Here is a 27,032-nt window from a genome sequence, read left to right as displayed (position 1 = left end):
AAGTATATGTCTATTCAAAGACTTAATATATGAATATGCACTGAAGTTATCTAGTAATAATTTAAAACTGGAAACAACTCAAATGCATATCAACAGAGACTAGATAAATAAATTGTGTCTATCCACACAATGAAATACTACTCAGCACTGAAAAGCATAAGTAGTTGATGAAAACAACAATATGAACCTCTAAGTAATCATGCTTAGTGAAAGAAGTCAGACAAAAAAAGAGTACATTCTTTATAATTCCACTTTTATAAATTCTAGAAAATAAAAAATAATCTTTGGTGTTAGGTGGTAGATCAGACACTGGTGACAAGATGAGGCTGGAAGGATAAATAAAAGAGGAGTGCAAGGAAACTCTGGGTGTGTTTGATATGTTCCCTATTTTTAGTTTTTATTAACCATCGTTATGAGTATATGCATATTTTAGAACTTACAAGATTGTATTCTTTAAATATGTGAGTTTATTGTACATCAATTGAACCTCAAAATCTGATAAAACAAACAAAACAAAACAAACCTAAGGGGAAAACAGTTATTACCTTCAACTTATCCACCTCATAAAGGTCTTCAGTAGCATTTCTGTGTGAGTTAGTGGATTTACTCAGAGCCATTGCTGTTACCATCCCTTCGCAACAACTGCAAAAAGAGGGAAAAAAAGAAAAAGAGAACATACACACTCAGCATAACCTATTTATTGTTGGTTCTTCTTCTAAGTTTAAAATGTTACAAATCCAGACACAGTGGAAGTTCACCATAATAACTCAGCTACTGACTCACCAAGGAGAATAATTTGTCTCCTCAGTTTCTTACCCTTGTCCTCCTTCTTCCTTCCATCCCTCTTATTCTTGACCCTTGGTAATATTGAATTGAAATGAAGGGAAAATTTGCTTAGACTGTAAGAGCTACTTTCTGAATTTAAAGTAATCATAGCATCAAGCTTGCATCTTAGATTATAATTTTCCAGACTTCATCTTTATTCAGTGGAAATTCAGCTTTTCAGATATAAGGGCTTGTGGGTTTTTTGTTTTGTTTTGTTTTCCATTTTGTAAAAAGATGTTTTGGTTGGCATTTAGTGAAGCACAGAAAAGTATACATTCAGGGCCAGGCATGGTGTCTCATGGCTGTAATTCCAGCACTTTGGGAGGCCGAGGTGGGCAGATCACTTGAGATCAGGAGTTCGAGACGAGCCTGGCCAACATGGCGAAACTCTGTCTCTACCAAAAATACAAAAATTACCCAGGGGTGGTGGTGCACGCCTGTAAATCCCAGCTACTCAGGAGGCTAAGGCATGAGAATCTCTTGAGCCTAGGAGGTGGAGGCTGCAGTGAGCCGAGATCACGCCACTGCACTCCAGCCTCGGTGACAGAAGAAAACTCTGTCTAAAAAAATACATGACAGCACATAGGAAATTACCGTATTCTTCTTAAATCCACCCCCTCACCAGTGTGCAAAAGTGTAAGATGTGTCTTATTTATGCAAGAAAGTGAGTCCTTTTTTCCTAATTCTTACTCTCACATACACACACTTCTCATCCTGCCCATGCTGACAGTTTTCAAAAGAAAACCCAAAATCTCATATTGTAACTGGTCATGGTGTTAAAGCTAGTTGAAAAACTGAACTAGTATTTCTTTCAAGGTTTTAAAATAACTCCTATTGCTACTACTTCACTGTCTCTTCTCTGTTTTATGCAACATTCAATTCTTCAAAAGAGCGACAATAAAAGAACCAGGTAGCTTCACCTGCTCAAATAGCGGGAGTATTGGTACAACTTCCTTGTCAGTTCAATCGCATCTAGCTCTAATCGCGCAACTCCTATATCGTGTTTCTCACCACTTTCGTCCTCCAACTTTAGGAGACAGTCTTGGTCAGTAAAGTTGGGTATCATTAAAATCAGCAAGTTTACCATCCACTGGATCATAGATATATGTAACTCATCCATCTGTTAAAAAATGAGTATAATACAAATGACCCACTTTAAGTAAATCAAATAGTAAAAACCACACCAAATTTTAAAATAGAAATGATCGTGCCTGTGTCCAACTTTCAACATTACAATTCTTAATGAAATCAAATCATCAGCTAGCATGACCCTATTTTCTTTTGCTCACTATACGACATTAAGCTACTCTCTTTTTTTATTGATATTTGTTTATTTAATTTTTTTGAGACAGGGTCTCAAAAAATCTCACTCTGTTGCCCAGGCTGGAGTGCAGAAGCATAATCACAGCTCCCTGCAACCTTGACCTCCCCAGGCTCAGGTGATCCTCCCATCTTAACCTCCTGAGTAGCTGGGACTACAGGAACACACGCCACCATGCCTGGCTAATATCTGTATTTTTTGTAGAGATGGGCTTTACCATGTTGGCCAGGCCAATCTTGAACTGCTGGGATGAAGCAGTTCCCCCACCTCGGCCTCCCAAAGTGCTAGGATTACAGGCGTGAACTACACGCCCAGCTACTAGTCTCTTCTTTAGCCTGGTCATAGATAATAACCTATTAAAGCTACAATTCTCAAGTTGTACATCAAGGCATTCCAGGGCTCCACAGCAAACTCGCAAGGATGCCATAGGATTTTAAATTGAGGGAAATAACAATGATATGTAACATCTGCCAGACACAGCATGAACTTAACACAGTTCACAGTTTTCAACTTTAGATGCACTGTATTAATTTTGATGACATCATATCTTTTTGAAACTGGTTTGATTGGTGGTTGTGTGATTAAAAAAACAAATATTGTGTGAAAATTAACATGCAACAGAAAATGAAGGTGGTAACATCCAATCTGATTCCAAGGTCAGAGAAGCTGTACCATGGCAACGAGTACACGCCTTACATTGGTAAGCGATATTGAATAAATGAGAATAAAATAAAAGGTTTTTTCTTTCAATGTATGTGTAGTACTTTTCCAAATGGGTAATAAATTGTTAGGACATTAAATATTTAGTAAGCAGTTTGAACCTACCTATTTAATAAACCTACTTAACTGTGAGGTATTTCTTTTGACTTAGGAGTGTGAAAATATTGAAACCCAAAGGGCACTGTGAATAGAGAAAGTTGGAGAACCTCTGCATTACAGTATTTGCTGAGGCTGGGTCCCACAAATAAAATACAAAAAATCTGTATGCAAAAATCAGACACAACATACTTGTCAAATACCCTACTCCCTTTCTCTGTTTAGTTCTGGAGTATTTCTCTAGGCTTAAACATGATCTACTCTGAGAAGACTTACTAGTTTCCACTGGCTCTAATTTGCTCCCCTTCCCATGTTTCTACAGTACTTTGTACATATCTCTATCATAGTCATTTGCACGTCTATCTCCTCAATTCACCTGTCTGTAAGACATGAGCCATCAACTTATCCCTGCATACCACACACAGTACTTACCAGGGAGTAAGTGCTTAATAAATGTTTCTGGAATGAATGAATAAAAATAAAATCCAATACTAAAACCCAAACTTCCTGCTTCTTGATTCAGATGGAAAAGTTGTTAATGACCTAAGGCAATGTTGATTAATGTATTTGACACCTGAATTTCCATATCAGGAAAAGGGGCAAACTTTCCTGAGAAAGAGTAAAAAAGGCAAGTCTTCTTCACAGGAAAAACATACTACTTCCTTACATATTCTACTAGCTATGTCCCTGCTGCTTGTCTGTGAAAGTGCATAAATTCCCAACTATTCTTTCATATACCAATGGCCTAGATTATACTATCATTGAAATAACTCATTTTTGCTTACATGAAATATTAATCAATCCTTGGACTATCCTTAGGAAATAAGCACAAATAGATATCTTAATTTAAAAGTTATATCAGAGAGATTAAATGGTAGAATCAAGGTCAAACAATAAACTGTAGGTAAATTTAAAATTAAAATAAATTAAAAATAAAGAATATCTTTTACTTTCTTAAAGCCATGTCATTCTTTTTAATGAGATGGAAAGTAAATATAATTTTTGTACTAAAATATAGATTTACTGTGATTCTTATATAAAATTCTTAAAAGAGATTTTAAGATGAATTAACTGCTTTTCTTTTATGAAAAGACTTCTTCCAAATTTACTAATCTTTTCAGGGATAACAGGTGATTAATTAGCCACTTCTTAGCTGATATTAAGAAATAAATAGGCCAGGCATGGTGGCTGACACCTGTAATCCCAGCACTTTGGGAGGCCGAGATGGGTGGATCATGAGATCAGGAGTTCGAGACCAGCCTGGCCAAGATGGTGAAACCCTGTCTCTACTAAAAATACAAAAATTAGCCAGGCGTGGTGGCATGTGCCTGAATCCCAGCTACTCAGGAGGCTGAGGCAGGAGAATTGCTTGAACCCAGGAGGCAGAGGTTGCAGTGAGCTGAGAATGTGCCACTGCACTCCAGCCTGGGTGACAGAGCACGACTCCGTCTCAAAATAAATACATACATACATACATACATACACACACACATAAAAAGCAGGTTGGGCATGGTGGCTCATGCCTGTAATCCCAGCACTGTGGGAAGCCAATGTGGGAGGATTGCCTGAGCTCAAGAGTTCGAGACCAGCCTGGGCAATATGGTGAAACCCCATCTCTACAAACACACACACACACACACTTAATTTGTCCCTTCCAAATATATGTGAAATTTAACAATGAGCAAAAGAAACTTACACTATGGAGAGGTCATTTTGAAAATGGACAGGAGGAAATATTTCCATCTTGGTGTGAGTTTGTTGCTAAAAATGATACATAGCTCACCTTTTAAAAGTCTAAAATCTATATATATAAAAAATCTGGAAGTACGTTTCTCATCTTTTAAAATCTTAGAAATACAGCATTTCAACTGACTGGGAACACTTTGTTAAAATATAGGAATGCTATATTGAATAATGTTTTAGACAACTGTAAGAACAACTGATTGACATTATGATAGATGGAAAAAATTACTAGTTAATTAAAAAAAAAACTTTTGCATAACTGATTGATGGAATTGAAATTTCTTTCTCTCTTTTTTTTTTTTTTTTTTTTTTGAGACATGGTCTCGCTCTGTTTCCCAGGCTGGAGTGCAGTGCCACAATCATAGCTCAGTGCATCCTTGACCTACCAGGCACAAGTGATCCTCTCACCTCAGCTTCCCAAGTAGCTGTGACTATAGGTGTATGCCACCACGCCTGGCTAATTGTTTTATTTTTTGTAGAGGTGAGGTCTTGCTATGTTGACCAGGTTGGTCTTAAATTCCTGGGCTTAAAGTAATCCTCCTACCTTGGCCTTCCAAAGTGCCAAATTACAGGCATGAGCCATCACGCCTGGCCTGATTGATGGAAATGAAAAGTGAATATTATAATTTAATAAATACAGCCACTGATGTATTTCTTCAATTTGGATTCATGTTTCTTTCTAAGCTATCATTTCAGCAGTGACCGCCATTAAAAATTAGTATTGAAGGAAACTGAATTTAGAAGCAAACTTAAAATAACTTTATAATCACAAGTTTAATCTGCAATTTAAACCTGCAATTATAAAACATCATGAAGCTTGTTTAATCAGCTTTTTGAATCATTACCAAAAATCATGATAAAAAACGTTTAGAGATCAGTGTTTTAGACAGCCAAGCAGCACAGGTAAAATGGAGTAAGGAGGCAAAGGAAAAACAATAACAAAAAAACTGGAGGTAAGAACATGGACCAGGACGGAAAATGAACGGTGAGTGAAAACCCAGACAAACTTTTCTGTATTTATTTTTATTTAACTTTTATTTTAGGTTTAGGGGTACATGTGCAGGTTTGTCACACAGGTAAATTGCATGTTGTGGGGGTTTGGTGTACAGATTATTTCATCACCCAGGTAATAATAACCAATAAGTAGGTTTTCAATCCTCATCCTCCTCCCACTCTCCACCCTCATGTAGGCCCCAGTGTCTGTTTTCCCTTTCTTTGTGCCTGTATGTGTTCAATGTTTAGCTCCCACTTATAAGTGAGAATATGTGGTATTTGGTTTCCTGTTCCTGTGTTGGTTTGCTTAGGATAATGGCTTCCAGCTCCATCCATATTGCTGCAAAGTACATTATCTCATTCCTTTTTTGGGTACACAGTATTCCATGGTGAATATGTACCACATTTGCTTTACCCAGTCTACCGTTGATGGAGCATTTAGGTTGATTTCATGTCTTTGCTATTGTGAATAATGCTATGATGAACATATGAGTGCACATGTCTATATGGTAGAATGATTTATATTCCTTTGGGTATGAGCCAATCATGGGATTTCTGGGTAGAATGGTAATTCTAAGTTCTTTGAGAAATTGACAAATTGCTTTCCACAATGGCTGAACTAATTTACATATTCCCACCAGCAGTGTATAAGAGTTCCCTTTTCTCCAAAACCTCACCAGCCTTTTTTTTTTTTTTTTTTTTTGAGACAGAGTCTGGCTCTGTCTCCCAGGCTGGAGTGCAGTGGCCGGATCTCAGCTCACTGCAAGCTCTGCCTCCCGGGTGTACACCATTCTCCTGCCTCAGCCTCCAGAGTAGCTGGGACTACAGGCGCCCGCCACCTCGCCCGGCTAGTTTTTTTTTTGTATTTTAGTAGAGACGGGGTTTCACCGTGTTCGCCAGGATGGTCTCGATCTCCTGACCTCGTGATCCGCCCATCTCGGCCTCCCAAAGTGCTGGGATTACAGGCTTGAGCCACCGCGCCCGGCCTCACCAGCCTTTTAATTGGGGCATTTAGCCCATTTATGTTCAAGGTTAGTATTGATATGTGTGGATTTGATCCTGTCATCATATTGTTAGCTGGCTACTATGCAGACTTGTTTGGTTGCTTTATAGTAGTCTAAATACCTAAGCGTGTATTTGTCGTGGCTGGTAATGGTCTTTCTTTTCCATATTTAGCACTCTCTTCAGGACCTCTTGTAAGGCACATCTGGTCACAAAAAATTCCCTTAGCATTTGCTTGTCTAAAAAGGATCTTATTTCTCCTTTGCTTATGAAGCTCAGTTTGGCTAGATATGAAGTTCTTGTTTGGAATTTCTTTTCTAAGAATGCTGAATGTAAGCCCACAATTTTTTTTGACCTGAGGATTTCTGCTGACATGTCTGCTGTTAGCCTTATGGAGTTCGCTTTGTAGTTGACCTGCCCATTCCCTCTATCTACCTTTAACATTTTTTCTTTCATTTCAGCTTTGGAGAATCTGATGACTATGTGTCTTGTGGATAGTCTCCTTTTGTAGTATTTTTCAGGGACTCTCTGCATTTCCTGAATTTGAATTTTGGCCCCTTTAGCGAGGTTGTGAAAATTTTCGTGCATGATATCCTGAAATATGCTTTCAAAATTGCTTGGTTTCTCTCTTTTTCGGGAATGCCAATGAGTTGTAGATTTGATCCTTTTACATAATTTCATATTTCTCAGAGGTTTTGTTCATTCATCTTTATTGTTTTTTCTTTATTTTTGTCTGACTGAGTTATTTCAGAGAGCCAGTCTTCAAACTCTGAGATTTTTTTCCTCAGCTTAGTTGATTCTGCTGTTAATACTTGCAATTGCATTACGAAATTCTCGTAGTATGTTTTTCATTTCCGTCAGATTAGTTTGGTTCTTTTTTATTTTTTATTTTTTTGAGACAGAGTTTCACTCCTGTTGCTCAGGCTGGAGTGCAATGGCGCGATCTTGGCTCACTGCAACCTCCACCTCCAGGGTTCCAGCGATTCTCCTGCCTCAGCCTCCTGAGTAGCTGGGATTACAGGTGCCCACCACCATGCCCAGCTAATTTTCTGTATTTTTAGTAGAGATGGGATTTCACTATGTTGGCCAGTTAGTCTCGAACTCCTGACCTCAATCGATCCACCCACCTCAGTCTCCCAAAGTGCTGGGATTACAGGTGTGAGCCACCACGCCTGGTGGTTCTTTCTTATAATGACCATTTCATCTGTCAGCTCCTGTATCATTTTATTGTAATCCCTAGATTCTTTGGATTGAGTTTCAACTTTCTCCTGTATGTTGATGATCCTTGTTCCTATACACATTCTGAATTCTATTTCTGTCATGTCAGCCTAGTTAAGAAACATTGCTGGGGAACAGTGTGGTCATTTGGAGGTAAGAAGACACTCTGTATTCTTGAGTTGCCAGAGTTCTTGTGCTTTCTAATCTTTGTGAGCTGATGTTCCTTCAGTCTTTGAAGTTGCTGTCCTTAGAATGAATTTTCTTTCTCTTTCCTCCTCTTTGACACCCTTGGAAGTTTGATTCTGGTGTAAGGTGGGTTCAGTCAACCTGCTTCATTTCTGGAAGATTTTAGGGGTCCAAGGCTCAGCTTAGGCCTCCTGGACTGCATGCTGTAACTCTAGGGTCTGGGATCAGGTCCTCAGCTTTGTAATCTGGCCCCTTGAGGTTAGGAACCTACTGTATTGGAAGAGCCAAGGAGTTCCCAGACGACTAGTCACAACACTCCAATGGGTGATGCCAGCCAAAGCAATTCACTAGGTGGTAACAGTGGGATGTGTGCTTGTTTACACACACCAGGAGCAGCAGCAGTGCAGCAGGGTGCATGCTCATCAGCTGTGGTGGGGCACTAATGAGGGCAGGGATGTGGACATTTGCAGTGGCAGCAGTGCAGCATGTTGCAGGGAGTAGCCCACCAATGTCCCTGTGCATGTTCACACTGGTGGTGGCATCAGCATGGGGGCAGAGTGTTGGCAGGCGCAGGACTGGTAACCTCTGTGCACATATTCACAAAGGCAGCAGTGGCCGCACAGGTGGGAGGCAGGTCTGCTGGTATCCGTGTGTAGTTTCATGCCAGCAGCAGTGTTGGCACAGTGGCGGAGCACTGGCAAGCACGAGGTTAGCAGTCTCTGTACCCATGAACACTCCAATGGCAATGGCAGTGCAGCACAGGGTGTGGGGCCACTGGTTTCCTTGCATACCTTTGCATTGGTTATGGGGTGGGTAGTGTGATGCACTCACAGTGGCAGCAGTTGGCATGGTAGGGTGCATGTGCACATGTGAGCTGGTGGGGAAGGAGGGGCAAGTTCTGAATACATGCACCCACACTAGCAAAGCAATGTAGGGGATGGTCATGGGTGAGTGCACACTGGCAAATGGCATTGGGGAGGCTGTGATGGGTAGAGCATGTGGGCGGGCTGGTGCTCGTTAGTAGGGGATGCTCTGCTGGAGCTCTCCAATGGTCAGGCATGGTCTACAGGTACAGGAGCTATGATGCAGGCCCCTGGGAGGCACCTCAGCCGGGCATCCAAGTCTGCACTGCAAACAGGCATGGTCAGGCTGGAGTCCTGGGAGAGTCCACAAGACAGGGGGGTGCTTAGGTGAAACTGGCCCTGTCTCATGGGCAAGATCACCCTGTATTGTTCAGGTCTGATAGTTCCCCTAAAACTAATATCTCCTAAAGGAGCAAGGCAGGCCTTGGGGGATAGGCATCCCGACTGTGCTCCACTAGAGATGCTCCTGCACCAAACCCTCCAGGCTCCCCACTGGCTGGAGTGCCACCCCTACCACCTCTCTAAGCAGCTCTCTCTGCCAGCTTAAGTGACTGTGGGGGTCCTGGGATCTCCTGCTGTCTGAATTTCAGATGCCTATGTCAAGGGAAGGTCACTTCTCAGCTGCTTAGCTCACTTTTTCCCCAAGAGTCATTGGGGGCCAGGAAGGAGTCCCAGTGTGTGGTATCCCTATGCAGGGTTTCCAGCTTCCTCCCCCTTTAGCCCAGCATCTGTATCTTCCCTCCTCCACTCTCAATGCCTTCCCTCTAAAGATATGCTTGGAGTGCACCAGTCTTTCTGATCTTCTAGTCCCTCAGTGGCAGATGTTTCTCCTGGCTGAATTTAGTCAGCCATCTTGTCTCCTATATCCAACTTTTCTGTTTCTAAATATTAATAAGAGTTAATATGGATACACAGGATACACATCATTCCTCATAGAGTTTACAATCTTGCAAATTTTCTACACAGATTAATGATAACAATGCAGTGTTACAATTGAGGTATATAAAGGCACTTTCTAAGTGACCCTATACTATAAAAATTAAATTCTAGAAAATAACAAATTGAGCATATGATTCCATGGAGATAAAACCCTAATGGTAAATCAAGCATTTTGCCAAAGAAGGGATTAATGTAGCAGCACCATCAGATACCAACAGTGCTGGAATATTCTTCCTAAATTCATTCAACAAACATTTATTAAGTCCCACCATGTGACAACACTCTGCTACCCTTTTTCTTATTCATTTTGGTTATCAGAGGAATTTTTCCCAAGCCTGTGGATTGCCTGAATCCATACTTCCAGCTTAACATATTTGCTCCTTGACTCTTCAATTCCAAAACTCCATTCCAGAGGCAGAAACATTCTGCTTTAAAAAATCCATTGAAAACTATTTGAGAAATTATTATACAAGCTTCTATTTTGCCCTCTCAACCTCCTGCTTCATTTAAATGGGAGAACTTTGTTTTTCCTTGAAGAAATTTGCAGCCGAGGCAAAATATAACGTCAAAAATCCTTACAAGTACATACGTGGCGCTGAAGTTCAATGTTACCATTGTTAATTTCATTGCCTATCTTCAAAAGCCATTGTTGAATCATGTTAATTATGTATGCTTGGAGTACCCTGAAGGAAAAATCAAGTAAAATAAAAGTGACTGGCTGATTTAAAGGATAAATGTAACTATCAGCTATGAGAAAGAGTTTTATTTGGCTGGGTATTGTAAACTTAGATGCTGACAATTGCTTGAGAACTCAGGAAAGGGGAATCAAAGCCCTGAATTCTCTGGTATGATAGTTTACTCACTGACAAAGCTTTCCTAACCCCCATGTAGGTAGCAAGATGCACTGTGGACAAAGCAGATCGTACCTTCAATATTAGCTCTCTACTGTAAAAACCTACACCCTTTACATTTACTTCCAGGCTAGTACTATGTGAGAAGAATGAATTTTAAAATCCTCTCAATTAATGACTTCCAGCATGATAGTGTGAGGAGCAAGGCTGCCCTCCCCACTGCCCCCCACCCCAGTGAAACTGGTAACAATTATTTTTTTAAATACACCACTTAAAGCCTCTAAAAATGGTGCTATGGAGAAGTTCCAAAAACATCTATTCAAGAAAACCTGTGAAGATTCAGTAAGAAAGGCAATAATCTATGGTATTTGAACCATGACTGCTCCCTCCTCTCCTTAGCTCAGTGAGGCAGCAACTCCATTTCAGAATGCTGTAGCCAAGAACACAGAGCTCCCTAACCCTCCAGCTCCCAATCAGATGGCTTTCTTCTCAGGAGGAACAGGACATCATGGATTTTTATACTGCCTCCAGCTATCTGTTGATGAGTCTAGGTACTGGGTAAATGCAGGTAACAAGTAGGGGTTGTCTTCTTCCACCCATCCCCTATTTATAAAGACTCTACCCTATGCATAGCATGCTGAGAATCATGGGTCCCTGATTGTCTGGGCTTGTAAGGCAGTGGTTCCATTCCATGAGAGGCAATCCAAGAAGACCTCAGGCTGCTACTTTCCCCTCTAAGGAGTGCTCAGCTCTGACAGTGTGAGTGTCACTCAGAGAGAAGCTTACCATTGTCCCTACCCCCAGCTCCAGAACCCTAGCTCAGATATTTTGCCTGGAGGTAGAAGAAGGCAAAAAAAAAAAAAAAAAAAAAAAAAAAAAAAAAATTAAAAGCTCCTAATCTTATCCCAAATAAACTAACTTCATTTGCAACACAGCCTGAAGACGTTCAAATCTAAGGGTGCTTTCAAGAACAGTGGAGGTTTGGTGAAATGCAGTTCAGTGGAGATTCAAGATAGAGGCTAAACTGTAGGTGAACTAGTTTGCAGGAGAGAACCAAGGACTGAGACAACTGAGGGAAGGCCACTTGGGTTAAGAACAAGATCAAACACTGATCTCAGGAATTATTCTTTCCAAGGAGCCCAAATTACATGAAAGTAGTTTTAGAGCAATATATGCCCCAGAGAATTATTGAAAACAATAATTAGTGAAGTTTAACAGTTTGGTGTGGTCAAAGAAAAAGAAGCGAACCTTGACAAACACAACTGTCACTGCAGGGTGACAGTATGCATACCCAAAAACTGCACCTTCTTGAGAGCAAGATCAGGGACTTAAGACAAGGAAGAAGGGGGTAGCAACAAAAGTTGCTACAGTATATTATCTAATATGTTCAGTATCCAAAAACCAAAAACAACAACAACAACAACAACAAAAAAAAAACCTTACAAGTCATGAAAAGAAACAAGAAAGTATGAAATATACACCAGGCAGGCAACAGAAACTGCCTGTGAGACTGATCAGACCTCAACTTCAAAGTAGCTAAGGTTTGGCTATGTCGCCACCCAAATCTCATCTTGAATTGTAGCTCCCATAATTCCCTCAGGTTGTGGGAAGGACCCAGTGGGAGATAATTGAATCATGGGGATGGTGTCCCCCATACTGTTCTCGTGGTAGTGAATAAGTCTCATGAGATCTGATGATTTTATAAGGTGAAGAGCCCCTTTCACTTGGCTCTCATTCTCTTCTCTTGTCTGCCACCATGTGAGATGTGCCTTTCACCTTCTACCAGGATTGTAAGGCCTCCCCAGCCATGTGGAACTGTGAGTCCACTAAACCCCTTTTCCTTTGTAAATTACCCAGTCTCTGGTATGTCTTTATCAGAAGCATGAGAATGGACTAACACAGTAAAATCAGTACCAGGAATGGGGTGCTACTGTAAATATACCCAAAAATGTGGAAGCAACCTTGGAACTGGGTAACAGGCAGAGGTTGGAACAGTTTGAAGGGCTCAGAAGAAGAGAGGAAAATGTGGAACAATTTGGAACTTCCTAGACACTTGTTGAATGGCTTTGACCAAAATGCTGATAATGATATGGACAATGGAATCCAGACTGAGGTGGTTTCAGATGGAGATGAGGAACTTCTTGGGAACTGGAACAAAGAAGATTCTTGTTATGTTTAAGCAAAGAGACTGGCGGCATTTTGCTCCTGCCCTAGAGATTTGTGAAACTCTGAGCTTCCGAGAGATGATTTAGACTATCTGGTGGAAGAAATAAATTCCTTCCTTCCTTCCTTCCTTCCTTCCTTCCTTCCTTCCTTCCTTCCTTCCTCCCTCCCTCCCTCCCTTCCTTTCTTTCTTTTTTTTTTTGAGACAGAGTCTCCCTCTGTCACGCAGGCTGGAGTGCAGTGACGTGATCTCGGCTCACTGCAAGCTCTGCCTCCCAGGTTCATGCCCTTCTCCTGCCTCAGCCTCCCGAGTAGCTGGGACTACAGGCATGAGCCACCACACCCAGCTAATTTTTTGTATTTTTAGTAGAGACAGGGTTTCACCATGTTAGACAGGATGGTTTTGATCTCCTGACCTCGTGATCCACCCACCTCGGCCTCCCAAGGTGCTGGGATTACAGGCATGAGCCACCACACCCGGCCTTTTTCCATATTTTGTTTTGTTTTTTTGAGACGGAGTTTCACTCTTGTTGCCAAGGCTGGAGTGCAATGGTGCAATCTCGGTTCACCACAATCTCCACCTCCTGGGTTCCAGAGATTCTCCTGCCTCAGCCTCCCAAGTAGCTGGGATTACAGGCATCCACCATCATGCCTGGTTAATTTTGTATTTTTAGTAAAGATAGGGCTTCTCCATGTTGGTCAGGCTGGTCTCGAACTCCTGACTTCAGGTGATCCACCCATCTCGGCCTCCCAAAGTGCTGGGATTACAGGCATGAGTCACTGCACCCAGCCAGTGGAAGAAATTTCTAAGAAACAAAGCATTCAAGGGGTGACTTGGGTGCTGTTAAATGTATTCAGTTTTATTTTTATTTATTTTATTTTTTATTTTTTGAGACAGAGTCTCTATCTCACCCAGACTGCAGTGCAGTGGTATGATCTCGGACTGCAGCCTCCACCTCCCAGGTTCAAGTGATTCTCCTGTCTCAGGCTCCTGAGTAGCTGGGATTACAGGCATGTGCCACCACACCCAGCTAATTTTGCATTTTTAGTAGAGATTGAGTTTCACCATGTTGGCCAGGCTGGTCTCAAGTTCCTGACCTCAGGTGATCCACCTGCCTTGGCCTCCCAGTGTGCTGGGATTACAGGTATGAGCCACCGCACCCAGCCAGGTATTCAGTTTTAAAAGGGAAACAGAGCATAAAAGTTCACAAAATTTGCAGCCTGACAATGCAAGAGAGAAAAATATCCCATTTTCTAGGAGAAATTCAAGCCAGCTACAGAAATCTGCATAAGTAATGAGCAGCCGAATGTTAATCCCCAAGACAATGGGGAAAATGTCCCCAGGTCATGTCAGAGACCTTTGGGGCAGCCCCTCCCATCACAGGCCTGAAGGCCTAGGAGGAAAAAATGGCTTCGTGGGCCAGGCCCGTGAAGAGCATACAGACTGCTCTGCTGTGTGCAGTCTAGGGACTTGGTGCCCTGCATCCCAGCTGCTCCAGCCATGACTAAAAGGGGCCAAGGTACAGCTGGGGCCATGGCTTCAGAAGGTGCAAGCCCCAAGCCATGGCAGCATCCACATGGTATTGAACTTGCAGGTGCACAGAAGCCAAGAATCAAGGTTTGGGAACCTTAGCCTAGATTTCAAGGATGTATGAAAATGACTGGATGTCCAGGCAGAAGTTTGCTGCAGGGGTGGGGTGCTAATGGAGACCTCTGCTAGGGCAGTGCAAAAGGTAAATGTGAGGTGGGTACCCCCACACAGAGTCCCCACTGGTGTGCTGCCTAGTGGAGCTGTGAGAAAATGGCCACTGTCCTCCAGATCCCAGAATGGCAGATCCACCAACAGCATGCACCATGTGCCTGGAAAAGCCATAGGCACTCAACCCCAGCCCATGAAAGCAGCCAGGAGGGAGTCTGTACCCCACAAAGCCAATGAGGCAGAACTATCCAAGACCATGAGAACCCACCTCTTGCATCAGCGTGACCCAGATGTGAGACATGGTGTCAAAGGAGATCATTATGGAGCTTTAAGATTTGTCTGCCCTGCTAGATTTTGAATTTGCATGGAGCCTGTAGCCCCTTTGTTTTGGCCAATTTCTCCCATTTGGAATGCCTGTCTGTACCAAATATCCGTACCCCCTTTCTATCTAGGAAGTAAATAACTTGCTTTTGATTTTACAGGCTTATAGGTGGAAGAGATTTGCCTTGTCTTGGCTGAGACTTTGGACTGTGGACTTTTGAGATAATGCTGAAATGAGTTAAGACTTATGGGGACTGTTTGGAAGGCATGATTGGTTTTGAAATGTGAGGACATGAGATTTGGGAGAGGTCGGGGCAGAATTATATGGTTTGGCTGTGTCCCCATCCAAATCTTATCTTAAATTGTAGCTCCCATAATTCCCTCATGTTTTGGGAGGAACCCAGTGAAAGATAATTGAATCGTGGGGGTGGTTTCCCCTACACTGTTCTCATGGTAGTGAATAAGTCTCATGAGATCTGATGGTTTTATAAGGGGAAATCCCTTTCACTTGGCTCTCATTCTCTTGTCTGCTTCCATGTGAGATGTGCCTCTCACCTTCCACCATGATTTCCTGTGAGGCCTCCCCAGAGATGTGGAACTGGAAGATCATTAAAATTCTTACTTTTGTAAATTGCCCAGTCTTGGGTATGTCTTTATCAGCAGTGTGAAAATGAAGTAACACATGTTAGTTCATGTTCACAGAACTAAAGAAATCCATGATTAGATAAGCAAAGGAAGGTATTATAACAATGTTGTAGCAAATAAGAGAATAGAAATTAAGGCTGGGCGCGGTGGCTCAAGCCTGTAATCCCAGCACTTTGGGAGGCCAAGACGGGCGGATCACGAGGTCAGGAGATCGAGACCATCCTGGCTAACACGGTGAAACCCCGTCTCTACTAAAAAATACAAAAGCTAGCCAGGCGAGGTGACGGGCGCCTGTAGTCCCAGCTACTCAGGAGGCTGAGGCAGGAGAATGGCATAAACCTGGGAGGCGGAGCTTGCAGTGAGCTGAGATCCGGCCACTGTGCTCCAGTCCAGGAGACAGAGCAAGACTCCGTCTCAAAAAAAAAAAAAAAAAAGAGAATAGAAATTAAAATGTAAATTGGAAAAAAGAAATAAATGAAAATTTTAAAGTGAAAAAGAACAGTAACTGAAAAATGTTTTAAAGTCACTACTAGGGCTCAACAGTAAATTTGAACTGGCAGAAGAGAGAAGAATTGAACCTGAAGATAAATATGTGGAAGTTATTCAAGCCAAAGAATAAAGAGAAAAAGAATGAAGAGACAGGAAAACAGTCTTGAAGAAATATGGGACACCCTTACACATAAAGGGAGTACTGGAAGTAGAGAAAAGAAAATACATAAAAATATTGAAAGAAACAGTAGCTGAAACTCTCCAAATTTATTGAAAAACAATAACACATTCAAGAAGCTTAACAATTTCCATGTAAGATAAACACAAAGAGGTCTACAAACTTATATATGAGAATTAAAATGCTAGAAGTCAAAATAAGGAGAAAATCTTGAGAGTGGCAAGAGAAAAACAACACATCACTTACAAGGGAGTTCCAATAAGATTAACAGCTGACTTCTCAGAATACACAATAGAGGCCAAAAAGTAGCAGGATAACATATTCATACTACCTAAAGAAGAAAAATGTCAACCAAGAATCCTATATCCAACAAACATATGTTCCAAAAATGAAGGTGGAATAAAGACTGCCCCAGATTTTTAAAAAACTGAAGAATTTGTTGCTAGTAGATTTTCCGTACAATAAATCCTAGAGGAAAATTTTCAGGCTGAAAGTAATGACCACAGATGGTAATTAGAATCTACACAAAAAACAAGGCAGTGTAAAGAAAATTATGCAATTTTAAAAGACAATATGAATGCTTATTTTCTATTTCTTAACTGATTAAAGAACTTGTATAAAATAATGTATGATGTATTGTTGGACCTATAACATAAAAATGTAATATATGTGTAATATATATGTCATAACAGCACAGAAGAGGTGGATGGGAGCAAACTCTAATGGGTGATAGAAATGATGACAGATGGTAAATTTATAATTATAACAATGTATTTTTGGCTTGTAATATTATATTAGTCCAATTCTACAATGCTATAAAGAAATACCCTAGACTAGATAATTTTTAAACAAAAGAGGTTTAGTCGACACACAGTTCCACATGGCTGGAGAAGCCTCAGGAAGCTTATCATCATGGCAGAAGGGGAAGGAAAAACAAGTACCTCTTCACAAGGCAGCAGGAAAAAGAGAAGTGCAAGTAGGGGAAATGCCAAATGCTTATAAGACCATCATATCGCATAAGAACTCACTCTCATGAGAACAGCAGGGGAAACAGCCCCATGATCTAATCATCTCCTTTCCTTGACATGTGAGAATTACAGGTCCCTCCCTCAACACATGAGGATTACAATTCAAGATGAGATTTGGGTAGGGAAACAGAGCCAAAACATATCATTCTGTCCTGGCCCTTTCCAAATCTCATATAATTTCACATTTCAAAACCAATTATGCCTTTGCAACAGTCCCCCAAAGTCTAAACTCATTTCAGGATTTACTCAAAAGTCCACAGTGTAACATCTCATCTGAGCAAGGCAAGTCCCTTCTGCCTATGAGCCTGTAAAATAAAAAAACCGTTAGTTCCTTCCAAGATACAATGGGGGTAGAGGCACTGGATAAATGCTGTCATTTCAAATGGGAGAAATTGACCAAAACAAAGGGGCTACAGTCCCCATGCGAGTCTGAAATCTAGCAGGCCAGTCATTAAATCTTAAAGCTTCTAAATAATCTCTTTTGATTCCATGTCTCACATCCAGGTCATGCTAATGCAAGAGGTGGGCTCCCACAGGCTTGGGCAGCTCCACTCCTGTGGCTTTGCAGGGTGCAGCCCCTCGCCTGGCTACTTTCATGGGCTGGTGTTGAGTGTCTGTGGTTTTTCCAAGTGCACAGGGCAAAGTGTTGATGCATCTACCATTCTGGGGTCTGGAGGACAGTGGCCCCCTTCTCACAGCTCCACTAGACCCCAGTGGGGACTCTGTGTGGGGCCTCCAACTCTAAATTTCCCTTTTGTACTGCCTTAGCAGAGGTTCTCCATGAGGGCTACACCTCTGCAGCAGACTTCTGCCTGGATATCCAAGCATTTCCATACATCCTCTGAAATCTAGGTGGAGATTCCCAAACCTCAATGCTTGACTTCTGTGCACCCACAGGCCCAAGATCATCCTCTGAAGCAATGGCCCAAGCTGTACCTTGGCCCCTTTTAGCCACGACTGGAGCTGAAGTGGTTGGGACACAGGGTGCCATGTCCAGAGGCTTCACAGAGCAGCGGGGGCCCCGGGCCTGACCCATGAAACCATTTTTACCTCCTAGGCCTCCAGGCCTGTGATAACAGGGGTTGCTCTGAGGATCTCTCACGCCCTGGAGACATTTTCCCCACTGACTTGGCTATGAACATTCAGTTTCTCATTACTTATGCAAATTTCTGCAGCTGTCTTTAATTCCTCCCCAGAAAATGGGTTTTTCTTTTCTACCTCATGGTCAGGCTGCAAATTTTGCAAACTTTTATGCTCTGCTTCCTCTTGAATGCTTTGCCACTTAGAAATTTCTTCCACCAGATACCCTAAATCATCTCTCTCAAGTTCAAAGTTCCTCAGATTTCTAGGGCAGGGGCAAAATGCCACCAACCTCTTTACTAAGGCATAGCAAGAGTAACTTTTACTCCAGTTCCCAGTAAGTTTCTCATCTCCATCTGAGACTAGCTCAGCCTGGACTTCATTGTCCACATCACAATCAGCATTTGGTCAAAACCATTCAACAAGTGTCTAGGAAGTTCCAAACTTTCCCAAATCTTTCTGTCTTCCTCTGAGCCCTCCGAACTATTCCAACTTCTGCCCATTATCCAGTTCCAATGTGGCTTACACATATTCAAGCTAACTTTATAGCAGTATCCCACTTCCGGTACCAATTTCCTGTATTACTCCATTCTCACACTGCTATAAAGAAACTACCCAAGACTAGGTAACTTTTTTTTTTTGAGGTGGGGTCTCACTCTGTCGCCCGGGCTGGAGTGCAGTGGTGCAATCTCGGCTCACTGCAACCACCACCTCCCAGGTTCAAGTGATTCTCCCACCTCAGCCTCCCAAGTAGCTGGGATTACAGATGCCTGCCACCACACCCAGCTAATTTTGTATTTTAGTAGAGATAGGGTTTCACCATGTTGGCCAGGCTGGTCTCAAACTCCTGACCTCAAGTGATCCATTCACCTCAGCCTCCCAAAGTGCTAGGATTACAGGCGTCAGCCACCACACCTGGCCAAGACTAGGTAACTTATAAACAAAAGAGGCTTAATTGATTCACAGTTCCACATGGCTGGGGAGGCCTCAAGAAACTTACAATCATGGCAGAAGGGGAAAAAGAAGCAAGTGCCTTCTTCACAAGGCAGCAGGAAAGACAGAGGTGCATGCAGACAGGGGAAATGCTAGATGCATATAAAACCATCAGATCTCAAGAGAACAGCATGGGGTAACTGCTCCCATGATCTAATCACCTTCCTCCATTGACATGTGGTGATTACAATTTAAGATGAGATTTGGGTGGAGACACAGAGCCAAACCATATCAAATATTAAGAGATGTAATGTGTATAAAATTATACCACAAAAGGTGGGAAAAGGAATCAAACTAGATAGAACTAACATATCTATATGTCACTGGAATTAAGCCAGTATAAATCTGAAACTGATTCTGATAAATTAAGAGGTTTAGGGTAAACTCTAGAGAAGCCATTAAAAAAACTTTTAAATGTAGTGAAAATCAGTAAAGAAATGAATTCTACATTAGAAAGTATTCATTCAATACAAAAAAACAGTAAAAGAAAAACAGAGAAACAAAGAAGTCATGAAACAAAACAAGCAGTAAGATGGCAGATGTAAATCAAACCATGTCAATAATATCATTAAATGTAAATGGATTTAACAATCCAATTAAAAGGCAGAGATTGTCAGACTGGACTGAAAACATGAATCAACTATATGCATAGAAGACACACATGAGATTCAAATATACAAATAGATTAAAAGCAAAAGGTATATAATAGTATAAAAGGAAAAGATATATAACAGTAACCACAATAAAGCTGCTGTGGCTGTACTGATAGCAGATTAAATAGATTTTAAAATTTAAAAAGTTATTAAAAATAAGGAAGGATATTTTATAATTATAAAAGGATCACTCCATCAAGAAGATATAACAATTATAAACATGTGTGCACCTAATAACAAAGTACCAAAAGACACGAAGCAAACACCAAGAGAAGGGAAGGAAAAAACAGACAATTTAAGAATAATAGTTGGAGACTTCAATATCCCACTATCAATAATGGTTAGAACCGCTACACAGATGATAAATAAGGAAACGGAAGATTTTAACAATACTATAAACCAACTAGACCAGACATATCTAGAACACTTTCTCCAGTAACAATGAAATATATATTTTTCTCAAGTGTACATGGAAAATTCTCCAGGATAGACAAGATACTAGACCATAAAACAAACCTCAATAATTTTAATGCTGGAATAATATAACATATATACTCATACCACAGTGGAATAAAATTACACAAATGAATGAAAATACACAAATGAATGAAATCCGTAACTGGAAAGAAATAGGGAACTCACAAATATGTGGACATTAAATAACATATCCTGAATAACAAATGGGTCAATGAATAAATTACAAGAGAAAGCATAAAAATACTTTGAGATTAATGACAATGAAGACACAGGCCAGATGTGGTGGTTCACACCTGTAATCCCAGCACTTTGGGAGGTCGAGGTGGGTGGATCACAAGGTCAGGATTTCGAGACCAGCGTGGCCAATATGGTGAAACCTCGTCTCTACTAAAAATACAAAAAAATTAGCCAGGCATGGTGGCACATGCCTGTAATCCCAGCTACTCAGGAGGCTGAGGCAGGGGAATTGCTTGAATCTGGGAGGCAGAGGTTGCAGTGAGCCGAGATTGCGCCACTGCACTCCAGCCTGGGTGACAGAGTGAGACTCCGTCTCAAAAAAGAAAAAAAGAAAATGAAGACTCAGGAAGACACAACATATCAAGCACTCCTTAGAGGGAAATTTATAGCTGTAAAATCTATGTTAAGAAAGAAGAAAAATCTCAAATCGATAACCTAACAGCTCACCTTAAGACTATGGAAAAGGTAGAGTAAACTAAATGTAAAGAAAGTGAAAGGAAGGAAATAATAATGACTACAGTGGAAATAAATACAATAGAGAATAGAAAAACACTAAAGGAAATCAATGAAAGATGATTATTTGAAAAGATCAGCAATATTAACAAAGATTTATTTGTTATAAGAGAAGGCTCAAATTATTAGAATTGGAAATGAGAGAGGGGATGCTAGTACTGATCTTCTTTCAGAAATAAAAATGATTATAAAGGAATACAATGAACAATTTTGCTAACAAATTGGATAACTTAGATGAAATTGTCAAATGTCTAGAAAAACAAACAAAAAAAACGGATTCAATAAGAAATAGACAATACAAGTAGACTTTTAACAAGTGAAGCAATGGAATCAATTTTCAAAAACCTACCCACAGAGGGCTGCACCACTGAATCCTCCCAAAGAGCCAAAGATGAATCAACACCAATTCTTCACAAAATCTTCCAAAAGATAAAGATGGAGGGATACTTCTAACTCATTTCATGAAGGCAGTATTACACTGATATAACACCAGGTGAAGACATCACATGAAAAGAAAACAGACCAATGTCTCTTATGAATATCAGTGCAAAGACTAGCAAACAGAATCCTGAACTGATCAAAAGTATTTTACACAGTTACCAAGTGGGATTTATCCTATGCAAACAAAGTTAATTTAATATCCAAAAAACTGAATGTAATACATCATATGAACATGAAAAAAATAATCACATGATCATCTCACTAGATGCAGAAAAAGCATTTGTCAAAATCCAACAACTTTTTATGTAAAAGCATGCAACAAATTAGGAATAGAAGAAAACCTCCTAAATTCAATAAAAGGCATCTAGGAAAAACCCACAACTATATTATACTTAATAGTGAAAGACTAGATGCATTTCCCCTAAGAATAGGAACAACATCTTCCATTCAACATTGTATTGAGGTTCCAGCCAAAGCAATTAGGCAAGAGAATGAAATCAAAGGCATCTAGATTAAAAAGAAACTACTTCTACTTATAGATATGATATTTTGTATAGAAAATACTAAGAAATCCTTTAAAAAATGATTGCAACTGATAAATAAATTCATCAAGGTTTTGGGATGTAAGATCAATATTTTAAAATCAATTGTATTCCTATACACATGCAATAAACATTATCTGAAATAAAGTTTTAAAAATCCTATTTGCAATAACATTAAGAAAGTACTTAGGAGTAAATATAACAAAAGAAGTGTATAGCTTATACTCAGAAGACTATAAAACATCATGGAAATAAATTAAAGAAGATATAAATAACTGGAAAAGCATCCCATGTTCACGTTGAAGACTTAACATGTTTAAGAGAGCAATATTCCCATTCTGATGTACAGCTCCAACAAATTCTTTTTCAGAATCCCAGTTAATGGCTTTGTAAAATTAACAAGCTTATTCTAAAATTTAGAATGGAATTGCAAGATACCCAGAAAAGCCAAATAATTCTGTAAAAGAAGAGTCAAGTAGAAAGACTCACATTTTCCATTTTCAAAATGTTCTACAAAGCAAGAATAAGTAAGACAGTGTGTTACTGGCACAAGGGTAGACATATAGATCAACATGATAGAATTAATCTTCAGAAATAAATCCATGACTGATTTTCATCAAAAATGTCAATACCATTAAATGGAGAAAGAATAGTCTTCAACAAATAGTGCTGGTACAACTAAATACACACATGCAAAGAATGAAACTGGACCCTTACCTCATACCACATACAAAAATTAACTAAAATGGATCAAAGACCTTAATGTAACAAAGCAAATGCTACAAAATTCTTAGAAGAAAACATAGGGGTAAATTTTCATGACCTTGGATTTGGCAAAGAATTCTTTTTTTTTTTTTTTTGAGACGGAGTCTCGCTCTGTCGCCCAGGCTGGAGTGCGATGGCCGGATCTCAGCTCACTGCAAGCTCCACCTCCCGGTTTTACGCCATTCTCCTGCCTCAGCCTCCCGAGTAGCTGGGACTACAGGCGCCCACCACCTCGCCTGGCTAGTTTTTTGTATTTTTAGTAGAGATGGGGTTTCCGTGTTAGCCAGGATGGTCTCGATCTCCTGACCTCGTGATCCGCCCATCTCGGCCTCCCAAAGTGCTGGGATTACAGGCTTGAGCCACCGCGCCCAGCCAAGAATTCTTAGCTATGAAACCAGCACAAGCAACAACAACAACAGCACAGAAAAAATTTCCCTCTAAGAAAATATACAAATAGCCAATAAGCATGTGAAACAATTCTTCACATCATTTGTCATTAGGGAAATGTGAATCACAACCACAATAAAACATCACTTCAGTCCCACTATTATAGCTAGAATCAAAAGTCAGATAATAAGTATTGGCAAGTATGTGGAGAAATCAGAACTCACATTGCTGATGTGAATGTAAAATTGTGTAGGTTTTCCAAAAACACCTTGGAAAACAGTCTGACAGTTGCTCAAATTATTAAAAATAGAACTGCCATATGACCCAGCAATTCCACTCCTTAGGTAATATATACCCAAGAGAAATGAAAACAAATGTCTGTCCACAAAAAGCATGCACATCAATGTGTATTGAAACATTACTCATTAAGGTCAAACTATGGAAACAGTCCAAAAGTCTATCAATGGATAAATGAATAAATAAAATGTGGTATATCCATATATAGAATATGATTCAGTCATAAAAACGAAATACTAAAATATGCCACAACATGGATGAACCTTGAAAACATTATGCTAAGTGAAAGAAGTTAGACACAAAGACCACATAGTACAATGATTCCTTTCAAATAAAATGTCCACAACAGGCCGGGTGAGGTGGCTCACGCCTGTAATCCAAGCACTTTGGAAGGCCAAGGCGGGCGGATCACCTGAGGTCAGGAGTTCAAGACCAGCCTGGTGAAACCCCAGCTCTACTAAAAATACAAAAATTAGCCAGGCGTGGTGGCAGGCGCCTATAGTCCCAGCTATTCGGGAGGCTGAGGCAAGAGAATCGCTTGAACCCGGAGGCAGTGGTTGCAGTGAGCCGAGATCTCGCTATTGCACTCCAGCCTGGGGAACAAGAGAGAGACTACATATCAAAAAAAAAAAAAAAAAAAAAAAAAAAAAAGTTCACAATACAATCAACAAAGACAAAGTAGATTTGTAGTTGCTTAGGGGCTGGGGGTAGGATGGTGGGAGAGGATGGAGGATTGCAGAATGATAGCTAAAGTGCATAAGTCTTCTTTTTGAGGTGATGAAATATTCTAAAATGGACTGGTGATGGTTACTTATATCTATAAATATACTGAACACCACAGAATTGTACACTTTCAAAAAGGGAATTATATGATATATGAATTATATTGCAATAAAGCTTTAGGAAAATTCTCTCAAAGCAAAAGAAAGTTATGGGGACTTACGAAACAGAATCCACGTCTATGTGCTGTGGAACAATACCAGTAAGGTTTAACAATAAATCCAACTGTGATTTCATTTCATTAATTTTTTCATCTATTTCCTGCCATTCTTCAAGAGGTGTATCAGGAAACTCCAGGTTTTCCAACTTGAAAGAACAGAAGTCAAGAGAACTAATCAAAATTGGAAGAATTTTGGAGTAACCTAGAAAAGTAAAAAAAGCATTAATTTTTAGAAGTATTTGTAAGACTACTATTTTAATACCAAATTATAAAATCCTACTGAGCAAGGGCATATCTTTTAAAACCTTTTATTATCCTACAGCTTGATTAGCAGAGAACCTTATAAAAAGCAGTTCCTTAATAAATGTTTAATGAATAAGCATTGCGTAATTGGTGCTTTTATGACTAACAAACTATTTTTTCAATGACAGTTTATATCCTTAATTTCTTGTCTTTTCAGCTGAGAATCAAATGCATTAAACCCAGAAACTATCAACTATAGTTTTCTGTAAAAGACCTTACTTCACGACGTCATTCTTTTAGGAGGACAATGATAATAATCAGCTTCCTCATGATTATGGGATAGTGAATAACAAATGAAAATAAGTTATCATAGTTCTTGAATCATTTTTTAGGTTATTGATCAGGTTTTCATAAAGTTTATAGTTTTTGCTCTGAACAAAACTTGAGTGTGTATCCTAATGTGGATCCAGCAGACTGATTCACTAGGAGATTATGGCAAAATACCCTCTTTTTCTTATTTATTTGCAAAATACGAAATGAAAACACTCCCATCTCAAAGTTATATAAAGACAAGTAATTTAAAAGGAAACTGTTTTTCTTGTCCTTGATGAAAATATTTTCACTGGCTTCCTTCATCAGTAAATTTTGATATTTCAGGAGTATTCAAAATGATCTGCTAATTTCACCACCATTCATAATTTTGATTTCTTCTATTTTAAACCATTTGCTACCTCATTTTTCTCTGCCCATTATTTACAGTCATCCCTCAGTATCTATAGGGGATTGGTTTCAGGACCCCCATGGATACCAAAATCCATGGATTCTCAAGTCCCTTACAGAAAATGATGTGGTATTTGCATATAACCTATGCACATCCTCTTGTATACTTTAAATCACCTCTAGATTACTTATATTACCTAATACAATGCAGATGCTATGTGATATTTATTATACTATATTGTGTTTTTATTTGTATTTTTTTTAAGTATTTTTGATTCATGGTCGATTGAATCTGAGGAATCAATCTTAATCCAAACCTGCAGATACAGAGGGTCGATATGGATAAGTATTGCCATTTTATCAATAACTATATTATTGCTGCCATAGAAAATGTAATTGTGTTTCCCCATGTAGCTTTTATAGTGTAGTTTTATATGGAACAATTGTGCCAGTCAATGGCTCAGGGTTGCCTGAGACACTTTACTGAGAAGGATTCTTAAGAAACACATGATGCACTGAGCAAAAATGCTTTAAGGGATTTGTAATATATTTCATGGGTTTTGGAGGATGGAACTTCAGTATCTTTCATGGAAATTTGGGATATTAAGTCACTCTAACTCAGGGGTGGGGCAGCGGACAAAACTGAAGTCTAGAATTTGCTAAGGAGTAGAGGTCCTGGTAACACCAGGATTCTCTTGGGAACCCTATTTCTCCGAAGCAGTACATCTTAAGAATAAAGGAGGAGCAGAAATAGAACAGCCCTCGGAAAGCCCAAGGCCAGAATTTGTTTCAGCTCAGTCCCTGCTTGGATTAAGGTGATCTGTCCCTGCACTAAATGACCTGCCAGAAGAAAAAGTAAAATTCTTCTTATGAAATATAGTATCATCCCTAAAACTCTTCACACACAATGTCCAACATCCAATCAGAAATAGAAATATGAAAAGAATGGACTCAAAACCAAGACAAAATACAAATAATAAAATACAACTATAGGAGAACCAAATACTATCCGATCACCAGACAAGGACTTTAACTGTGACTACAACTGTCAAGTTATTAAATGATAAGATAGAAAATTTCAGCAGAGATAAAAGTTAATAAATTCTAGGACAAAAAAATGTAATAACTAAAATTTTTAAATTAGTGAATGTTTAACAGTAGGTTAAACTAACACACTAAAAGAAAATCACTGGCAAATCAGAATTCTTAGAAAATAAGCTTTAAGGCCCAGCGTAGTGGCTCATGCTTGTAATTCCAGCACTTTGGGAGGCCAAAGTGAGAGGATTGCTTGAGCTTAGGAGTTCAAGACCAAGAGTAGCCTGGGCAACATAATGAGACCCCATCTCAAAAAAAAAAAGAAGTAAGAAAGAAAAGAAAAGACAACAGGAAGGAAGGAAACGAGGGAGGGAGGGAGGGAGGAAGGAAGGGAAGGAAGGAAGGAAGGAAGGAAGGAAGGAAGGAAGG

The 27,032-nt window shown here is 39.9% G+C and overlaps 1 protein-coding gene across 1 annotated transcript in view; it reads right to left on the bottom strand.

Moving 5' to 3' along the window:
• AXDND1 (axonemal dynein light chain domain containing 1) overlaps positions 1 to 27,032 on the bottom strand; it is a 197,469-nt gene that overhangs the window by 74,822 nt on the left and 95,615 nt on the right. The window contains 4 exon segments of the mRNA XM_017888828.1: positions 546 to 642; positions 1,746 to 1,945; positions 10,496 to 10,589; positions 24,609 to 24,807. Of these exon segments, the coding sequence (XP_017744317.1) occupies positions 546 to 642; positions 1,746 to 1,945; positions 10,496 to 10,589; positions 24,609 to 24,807 (590 nt within the window).

Source organism: Rhinopithecus bieti, unplaced genomic scaffold, assembly GCF_001698545.2.
Source record: "Rhinopithecus bieti isolate Rb0 unplaced genomic scaffold, ASM169854v2 scaffold_15676, whole genome shotgun sequence".
In the NCBI taxonomy this organism is placed as follows: Eukaryota; Metazoa; Chordata; class Mammalia; order Primates; family Cercopithecidae; genus Rhinopithecus; species Rhinopithecus bieti.
Note: the sequence above shows the minus strand (reverse complement) of the source record. Positions and strands in the feature narration are given on the sequence as shown.